General features: G+C 42.3%; 2 protein-coding genes and 2 pseudogenes across 2 annotated transcripts in view; 1 reads left to right on the top strand and 3 right to left on the bottom strand.

Annotated features, from left to right (window-relative positions):
• Positions 1 to 9,802, bottom strand: part of LOC148341826 (uncharacterized) — a 447,376-nt gene that overhangs the window by 346,934 nt on the left and 90,640 nt on the right. The window lies entirely within an intron of this gene.
• On the top strand, positions 83 to 2,015 carry LOC148341830 (uncharacterized). Its single transcript, XM_088288999.1, has 3 exons — positions 83 to 840; positions 1,158 to 1,314; positions 1,843 to 2,015. Exons 1-3 carry the CDS (start codon positions 247 to 249, stop codon positions 2,013 to 2,015), a joined length of 924 nt encoding a protein of 307 aa, XP_088145125.1. The 5' UTR covers positions 83 to 246.
• Positions 2,397 to 5,595, bottom strand: LOC148341829 (uncharacterized; annotated as a pseudogene).
• On the bottom strand, positions 6,409 to 8,141 carry LOC148341828 (uncharacterized; annotated as a pseudogene).

The raw sequence follows: 9,802 nt of genomic DNA, 5'->3' as shown, positions 1-9,802 counted from the left end.
AGGAGGCCTGGGTTCGAATCTCGAATTTCCCCATTGTGGGACTAATAAAGGGCAAATTATTATTATTATTAAATAAAATCAGTTCTGGATATTAAGCACGGTTTTCAAATAAGTGAAAGACATCTGAAGCGAGTGCTAAACAAAAAAGGATTATTTCGTCGTAAAACGTTCACTGACTTGGCAGTCCTGGTTGACTTTATTAGAGGTCAATTGCAGCACTCCGGACAGTTACACGGGTACCGATGGATGTACAGTAAATGCAGAGAACATGGACTTCGAGTCAGGAAAGAGGATGTTCGTCTGGTGCTGAAAGAGTTGGACCCGAGTGGAGTGTCCTTAAGGCAGGCAAGACGTCTGAGACGACGAAGCTACTTCTCTAAAGGGCCGAACTTTATTTGGCACCTGGATTCCTATGATAAAGTGAAGCCATTTGGAATTTGCATCAATGGGGCTATTGATGGCTTTTCAAGGAAAATAATGTGGCTCAATGCCTACACAACAAGCAGTGACCCAAAGTTGATTGGAGGTTACTACATGGGAGTTGTGCAGCGTTTAGGGGGTTGTCCTCGAATCGTTAGAGGTGATCTTGGAACTGAAAATGGCCATGTCAAAGGCTTCCAGCGTTTCCTTGTCCCCATACCACCAGGAAGCACCCTTGACAGCTACTTGGATGGAGCCAGTACCGCCAATCAAAGAATTGAATATTGGTGGGGGTTTCTTCGCAGCCAGTGTATGGAGTTCTGGTTATCACTCTTCACAGACCTTAGAGACAATGGCTTCTTTGATGCTGGATTTCTGGACAAAAGCCTCCTGCAATTTTGTTGCATGGGACTTATTCAGGTGAGTTACTACATTCCAATATAGTAATTTATTAAACGTGTATTTGTGCATATGAGAGTGTGTTAATGGAAATAACAAGGATAGGAAATAAAAAAGGATGGATAGGGGAAAGAAGATGGTGGTACGTGTGTGTGGTGGTTTCACACAGTGAATATGAAATGACCAAGGTAAACAGAGATGGAGGAAAGGTGGGATGAAGGTGCGAGTGAGTGGCAAATAAGGAGAGAAAAGGGGCTTTATGCTGTAATTTCTTGCTCTTTAAATTTGATTTGACTGTGTAGCTTTTCCTACATCTATCTGCATATTATTTTCAACAGGATGAATTGGATGAGACTGCCCAAGTTTGGAACTCCCATCTCATTCGGCCCTCAAAGAACATAAATGTCCCCAGTGGTCGGCCCAACGTGATGTATGCTTTACCTGAACTTTATGGGACAAGGGACTTCCTTTCCCCTGTTGACAATGAACAAGTTTGTCATGACCCGTGTCGGGCATGTCTGTGTTTTTTGTTATTGTTTTCGTCACCTCCCTGCCATGTGCACGTTGTTTATGTTTGTCAGCTGAGAAGGGGCGTTTCCCCTCAGCACTCCGTCTCCACCAGCCACGCACCTGATTCCCATCTGCTCCCCCTAATTATCGGACTATTTATCCACCCCTGGCCGACAGCTCTGCGTCGGAACATTTCTCCTGCTACGCCATTTTATGGACTTCACGACCACCCTCCTTCTCGCTCATGCCCTCGCTCATGCCCTCGTTCATGCCCCCGCTCCTGCTCCATGCTCTTGCCCCATGCTCATGCCCACGGTCCCTTGTGTTTTGTCACGATCCTCGTCACTTGTCTTCTTTCGTTCTATTTAGTCACGTTTAGTTTGTCCACGCCACGTTGTTTGTCCTCGTTGTTTGATTCAGTTCATAAATTCCCTTTAAGTTACCCTTTCCCCTGCTTCCTCGCTTTCTGGGTCCACCTCCTCCTCGCCGACCGGCGAGCGATACCTGACAAAGTTCAACTGTGCAAAAACCAGTGTGTTTTTCGTAAGACCATGCCTTGTGATCCGGATGCATTTGTATTGTTTGCTGTGTTAATGGCCCAGTCTGATATGACTCTACCAAGAGATCCATATCAGGCTGTGAACATGTATTTGTACCTCAAAGAGGCCATCACCGCAATTCTGTAATTTACAAGCATTACGTTTTCATTGGCCATAAAGATTCATTGTTGGTGAAACTATTTTTCCTTCCTATCACCAATCATGCGAGTATGGTATCCATATTTTCTTTTACATTCAAATTAAAATATGACATACACTTTCTGTCTTGGTCACTGACTTCAGCCACAATTTCTGAACCTAACTGCATGTTAAATAATATTTCTGCAGACAGCTGTTGTGGAATGCGCTATTTAAATAAAGTAGTATTGTATTATCCTAATTGAGATTTTAGAAACTTGCCTGTTAAAGATGATGACATAATTGTCACTCCTTGCTTTGGTCAGCAGGTGGTGTCATGTGTTTAAAAAATGCAATATGTTACACTGAAATAGAACAAATTTTATTAGCAATCACAAATTCTTACAAACATCAATTTACCTGACAGAAAGGCAACGTTAGGATATCTGTTCACGAACAGCCTTTGGATGCAAATGGAATGGCAACTGGAAAAACTCTCGTAACAGAGCAAATATTTTTTTAACAATTTAGAATGTATGAACACTACATATCAACAGCAATTAACCATTCGACCCTTGATGGGCAACTCTGGGTCTTAAAAAAAGTGTTGTGAGTCTTGGGACATCTTTTTTCCCCAATTATTATTTTTAATTATTATTTAGAAACTTCAACGGACCTTAATTAGGGAACTTTTGGGAATTTGGAGGGAAGCCGGAGTACCTGTAGAACAGCCATGCAATCATCGGAAGAACAAGCCAACTTCACACACAAAAGGACCTCAAAATTGTGGAACGTGATGATCACTCGTACAACATGCCTTTTTCAAAGCTAAATTAATCAAATCAAATGTATATAACTGCAGCACAGGATGAGAAGTTATCACATCCACCTAAAAAGTTGCATGCTCAAATCCAGTCTTCAGCCTTCTGTGTGGCATTTGGCATGTTCTCTTGACCATGTGGGTTTTCTCCATGTGCTCCAACATTCCTGGTCCTGGTCTGGTGAACAATCCACGATGAACCCCGCTTCTCACACAAAAATAAGATAGTGCTCCATCTAACATGGAACCATCATAAAAATAAGTGGAGCAGAAAATGTGGAAACTATGGCAGTGTATTAATGTACAAACAGAAAAGCCTACTCTCTGCATGGTGTCAGATTTAAAGAATGTCCATTTCTAAGTAGTTACTGGACAGAATGTTGTCAAACTCTGTGCGGAATTCAGGGTAAGAGCTGTATGTGCATGGTACTTCAAGTGTGGCTCCACAGGTATGGGCAACAGGCCTTCTGTTCAGTCCACTTTCACTATTGAAGCATACCAGAATGTTGTCAACACAGATGACAGAGGAACCAGTCCAGAAACGCAGGATTTTTTTCAGCTTTGGTTTGATCAGCATTTTTTACATAACGTTGGAGATAGTTAAAGGTTGCTTGCTCTCCTTGAGACATCACCATCTTTGTTGTTTTAAGCAGTTGCAACACTTTTTTGCCTGTGGCCTTCTTGGAGTCATACAGGGACAACACACTTCGCTTATCTGGTAATTTGTGATGCACAAGTATCATTATTGTGGCGAAACAATCAAGTATAAACTTGGGCTCTTGTAGAAGGGCTTTATGAGCCATTGTTTGAATGGCAGGCTGTAAGCTAGTCTTTGGTGGGAGGAAATGGGAACCCATTCTTGTAAATACATCAAGCAAGTCCTCTTCATCACTTTCCTCTATTGTGCCCTGGAGGCCCTTCTCAACTGCTGATCTCTCAATGGGAGGAAGGTAGTTAAGGAATGATGATGTAAGGATGTCTACATCAACTGAGTCAATGCCATGGATGCAGGCTAACATGAAAGCTTTTGATAGCCTCACTGGCATGACACCATGGTCTAATAACCCTTTCACCCAGATCCGGCCAACCGCTTGCCATTCAGCCTCACAAAAATCTGGCCTCAGCCTTGGAACCCGCTCTGTTTCCCCCTCACACTGTTCAAGAAATTTTTCCCAGAATGCAGTGTAACCTTCCCTTGACACGCCAGCATCATCAATAGCTTTTTCATTTACAAACTTAATCTTTAAATTGAATTCCATTATACTACTGTCCATAAACACTGACAAAAGATCATCAACAATCTTTATCCTACAAATCGATGCATGCCATGTAGTCCTTGGATCGCTATGGTTGTCAGGTGAGGTTGTCGGGGACAGGAGACTGCTTGAAATTGAGAGCACGTCTTGCGTTTGATTTGGTCCACTGTCCTGAAAGAATAAACATTCAAACAACAAAAATACTGTTTAGTCAACAAAGCAAAGGTGAAATGTGAAATGAACTTTGACGATAATTGTGTGAGTATCAAAATAATGCCTGATCCTATGTGTCCTATAATGCAAGTAAAAACCTAACAATAATAATAATGCATCATATTTATATAGCGCTTTTCTGGACAATTACCAGACACTCAAAGTGCTCACAATGAATACATTATTCATGCACTCATGCATTCACACGATGGTGGTGTTAAACTACGTATTTGCCACAACTGCCCTGGGCAGGTTGACAGAAGCGTAGCTGCGAGTGTGCGCCTACGACCCCTCCCGACCACCACCAAACATTCACACCAAGCCATACATTAATGTGAGTGGCTGTGGAGGACACATGATTGGATGGAGTGGGAATCGAATGGTTGTACCTCTGACCTTGCCCCTACCTCCCAAAAACCAACAGAACTACTATAAATAGTCAATTTAAAATTTATGTTAAGGATTCAAATTAAAGTGTTGCTTCAGATTATTTAACAACAAACATTTCCGAAATTATATTTTTGTTTTCAAGAAATTCACACCTTAAGCATTCTTGCAATTCTCTGGAAGTATGTTTTATATATGTGACGTCGCACAAAAACTGAATGCTGCTTCTCCATGATAATGTTCCCCTCAATCCCTGAAACTGTAAATGTAAACTGTAGGACCATTAAATGACAAAATACGATATTATATTACTTAACAGTTGTGTAAAATAAGTCAGTAGTTTAGAGAGTGTGTTTGGGGTAACTTGCAATGGAGCCTACCTGTGCAGTCACCTCTTGTTGAGTGGACTGTCCAACTTGCGAAGGCAGGTCATTAGCAGCAGGAGGGAGAGGAGGTTGTGAAGCCTGTTCGGTCCCACCTACATCCCAGAACTCTGAAGAATTAATTGAACACAATGTATTAAATGACAAACGTATTATTCGTTAAACCTCAAGTTAATGGCCTTGTCAAACAATTTATTACGCTGTTATTTACTGTATACTGAGTCTTTCTAAAATGGAATTTTACATATTTTTATAACGCCCCCAAAATCTCAATATATTTCAGAAAAAGAAAAGTATGACAGTATGAAATGTACAGATTTTAATTAGCAGATTAATCCACTCTTTCAAATGATTTAAAACCTGCATTAGTATTTCTACCTTACCCCAACAATTACTACAGACTCATCTTGATATATTCTCCCAAGGCTGTCCTCTGGATCCCATTCAACTGTATCTGCTTCTTCAAAAGTGTCGGGGGAGCTGTACTCCATCTCTGTTTGTGAGAATCCATTCGGAACTGCTCTGGTCATGTCCATAATTTCAAAGCAAGCATCAGGGGAAGTCTTTAGAATTTGGGAGATTAATCCAAACTGCATCCTGTCCGTTTGTGTTGATGTCTGACTCCTTCCCCTGGCCAATGTTTGTTTCATTATTTGCTGTTGAGGTTGAAGAAGATGGTTGGGATTTTCCTGCCTCTTCTGCTCTCCCACTCTCAGAAAGTCGTCGTTGTTTGTTTAACCTTGTGTGGGGGTTCGGGTTTGTGGGGCCTGGCGAGGTTATTGTTGTTTTCAGGTCTCCGGCAGTTTCCAGCCAGGCACGCCTCCGGCTTGAGAGGGCGTCGGCTCCTGCGCACCTGCAGCTCATCAACAGCAATCACCGCAGGGTTAAAGCTCAGCGCTGCCAGGAGCCAGACGCCGGATTATCCCGTGACCAACCGTGGCACCTGGCTCATGTCGTCGTTCACCTTGCTCTCGCCTGTTTGCCGTGACATGCGTTCGTCGTTAACCTCTGAATGTCCTCGTTCTCCCTCCAGCCGCCCAGCGCCCGTCCGAGCCCGCTCCTCTGCTGCCTACCGTCGAGTTCCTGACCGCCGCCTGCACCTTGGCCGCCCCTACGCTGCCTGCCTGCCGTTCACCGCTTCCGCCTCCTCGCCGGCATCTTCCCTGCCTCGCCGATCTCCTCGCCCGCGCTCCTCCCGCCAGAGCGCCTGTCTGCCTCCCGCTGCGCCGTCACCGGCCCGCCTTCTCCCGCTGCTGCAGGCTCGTCTGCCCTGTCGCGTCGCTCCTCCACCAGCCACCCATCCCCGGCTCCCGAACTCGCTGCTTCCCCTCCTATCATACCAATAAAACCTCCTCTCCTCTCCACGCTTGCTTTTGGGTCCTGTTTTCACTCCACTTGGTTCACCGAACCGCCACACCTTGCTTGTAATTGCAAACTCTGCAACAAATACAGTGAACTCTAAAACAATTGTCTGCAACAATTTAAAATCATCTAATGGTAAGCACTTTATTCTGATTAAATGCTGGGCAAACACTACAGATTAGGATAAAACACATTAGAAATAGTATTAAATAGCTGTGAATTTTCCCTCAGTCTTTGTGATGCATTTTTTAGCAAACATGTTCATTGTTGGCACACATGTTTTTCTTTTTTGAGTAGCAAAAAGACTTCACTTCTGTTTTACTTAAATCGAGCATAACAAATAATGCATCAACTGGCACAAACCTGTTCGCCTACGTCACTGTCAGATGAGTGTCCGTGATCCAGTACATTTCTATACAGATCACCTCCGTTAAGGTGAGATCCATCTTCATTCAACTGTGAAAGTCCTCCCTTCATGTTGGTGACAGATAAAGTATCTTCACTGTGTTCATCCACTTGACATGTGGAAGGAACTTCTTTTGTGCAAATGTAAAATCTCAGCAGCTTCAGTTTGTTTTTTTCATAGAGTCTGCCAACCGTTTCATCTAAAGTAATCTGATTTCTTTTAAAGTCACATACCTCAAAAGTAAAGTCACCAACTGATCCTTTGGTTGAGCTTCCATCTGGGAAAAATAACTCTTTTCCCAATTCCAAAATCTGAGCAACAGTTGCTGTTTTTTCCATAATGGCATGCCTTGTTCCTCCACCATTGGTTGTCCTAACTTGATGGTATATTCATTGCCATAAAAATGGAGCCATCCTATTTCAATCTTCCTGCAACTCGTTTCCGCAGAAATTTTTTTTTCTCTTGCCATTCCCCTGTCGTGGTTTTGGAGCACACCTGGAGTTCCACTCAGTACACCTTTTTTCCTTGATCTTATTTTGTCCCTTAATGTCTGTATGAGAGTTTCATTATCAGCACTGGGCATTTTCTGTCGACAAAAGCAAAGGACAGCTACTCGATCACCGTAGGAAGTGATATATTTGCCCAATTGCTCGTCAGTCAAAAGGGAAATTACTGCCATGTCAACCTGCAAATATGAAATATGAGAATAAATACTTGCAATGTTTACTTACTTAATAACGTATTTTGTATATATTCACATGAGTAATGGCACACAGCAGTCATAATTAAATGTATTCAATATTAAACATCTGGAAGTGGCAGTACATTTACTATTTTTGTAACGTAGTTTTTAATTTGTGTTAAATATCTTCAATACTATAAGAGCATTAACAGTGCAGCTCGACTAGATAGAAATGCTGGCTTCACCCCTCCCCCAGTTAAGTTCACACTGTATTTTTACCTCTATGTTACTAAAAAATAGTTACTAAAATAATAGTCAATCAAATTTATGCTTTTCTTGCCACTCAAGAGGTAAACAGTTTGCACGCTAGTATTATGCAAAACAGAAAGTTAACAGTAGGGACCCATATTGCTATTATTAAGGAATTATGTTAGAGTGAATTGTATGTTGCTTGTCGCTTTTCATGCGCATAATGTCACCGTGAGGGACATCTCTTGACCGCAAGAAACGTTCCAAGCCCTCCTCCATGATTAGTGCCGCCTCCAACGTACTGTCGTCTCTTGAACAGCCGCGCATTCAAGGCAAGGGTAGGCAAACTGACCCGGAAGTACATAAACGCGCATTAAAAAAAAAAAAACATTCACTCTAAGAAAAAACTAAACAACTTTGCGTTCCCTCGCAAAGTCTGCCAGGGAACGCAAACTTTGCGAGGGAACGCAATCTTTGCAGGGAACGCAAAGTTTTTTTTTTTTCTCTTCCGTGTCCCCTAAGGGGCTCCGTACAAGTCAGTGAACGTTTTACGACGAAAGAATCCTTTTTTGTTTAGCACTCGCTTCAGATGTCTTTCACTTATTTGAAAACCGTGCTTAATATCCAGAACTGATTTTATTTCTTTGTATTTCAAGCCAATTTCAAAGTAAAATTCAATTAAACTCGCCCACGGGTGAACACACGCCATCTTTGCTGCGTTTGTTTACACGGAAGATGACCCGGAAGTACATAAACGCGCATTAAAAAAAAAAAAACATTCACTCTAAGAAAAAACTAAACAACTTTGCGTTCCCTCGCAAAGTCTGCCAGGGAACGCAAACTTTGCGAGGGAACGCAATCTTTGCAGGGAACGCAAAGTTTTTTTTTTTCTCTTCCGTGTCCCCTAAGGGGCTCCGTACAAGTCAGTGAACGTTTTACGACGAAAGAATCCTTTTTTGTTTAGCACTCGCTTCAGATGTCTTTCACTTATTTGAACACCGTGCTTAATATCCAGAACTGATTTTATTTCTTTGTATTTCAAGCCAATTTCAAAGTAAAATTCAATTAAACTCGCCCACGGGTGAACACACGCCATCTTTGCTGCGTTTGTTTACACGGAAGATGACCCGGAAGTACATAAACGCGCATTAAAAAAAAAAACATTCACTCGAAGAAAAAACTAAACAACTTTGCATTCCCGCAAACTTTGCGAGGGAACGCAAAGATTTTGCGAGGGAACGCAAAGTTTTTTTTCTCTCTTCCGTGTCCCCTAAGGGGCTCCGTAGAATCGCGAACTCATAGAAACTACGACACAACGCCACTTTACTGCAGCTTGTTGTGAAGATACAATCACATCGCTGGTACTGTGCTGTTCCTTTACTGCCCTCTGCTGTCGAAACACGCACATGTTTCAAATCAACCTGGAAAATGGATTTCCCTTCACATCAACCATCCCAAATGAACCAAACTGTGACCACATATTTCGTGGGTCACACTTTGCTGTGCTACAATAAAACGCCGCACAGGAGTGGGAAAACTTTTCTCTGGGCCTTCTCACTGAGAGGTTTGGCGGACCGCTCCTCACAAGTGACAAAGACAATCTTGGCTGGTTGATTCAGTTGTACAGTCAGAAGGCTTGTCCGGTTGTTTTGCAGAAACTTCTCTGACAGTTCCCAAATACGAACTTGAAAAACGTATTCAACTTAACTGCCGTTGAGAGAAACTGAGACGATTTGCGTTTCTCTGTCTGGTTCTTTTTATAGTTCAACTTCTCGTTCAGTTTTTCACCTTTTTACACAGCATAATGAAGGCCAGTTGAGCAAGTGGAACAAGTGATTTTATTGATGATTGTGGAAGGCAACGATTTCATAAGCACCATTTCTTCTCACACCTTTTCCATTAAGTACGATTAAAAAGACAACTGAAAAGCATAATGTTAAAAAATGTTGTTCCAGGCAAAGGCAATCATATTCATAATGTTTGATGTAAACACCAAAACAAATCATCATCACTCAGACACATTGCTTCTTCTGACACT

Source organism: Idiotropiscis lumnitzeri, chromosome 2, assembly GCF_059441095.1.
Source record: "Idiotropiscis lumnitzeri isolate Australia: NSW breed Sydney's pygmy pipehorse chromosome 2, RoL_Ilum_1.0, whole genome shotgun sequence".
Lineage (NCBI taxonomy): Eukaryota > Metazoa > Chordata > Actinopteri > Syngnathiformes > Syngnathidae > Idiotropiscis > Idiotropiscis lumnitzeri.
The sequence above is the reverse complement of the archived record's forward strand: the minus strand, read 5'-3'. Positions and strand labels throughout refer to the sequence as shown.

What these genes read in the sequence shown, in the direction of transcription:
- LOC148341830 (XM_088288999.1), top strand. Translation starts at nt 247, where the DNA reads ATGTACAGTAAATGCAGAGAACATGGACTTCGAGTCAGGAAAGAGGAT. An exon ending in GTTGCATGGGACTTATTCAG is followed by an intron (nt 841 to 1,157) that starts GTGAGTTACTAC and finishes TATTTTCAACAG; the next exon opens with GATGAATTGGATGAGACTGC. An exon ending in TGTTGACAATGAACAAGTTT is followed by an intron (nt 1,315 to 1,842) that starts GTCATGACCCGT and finishes TACCTGACAAAG; the next exon opens with TTCAACTGTGCAAAAACCAG.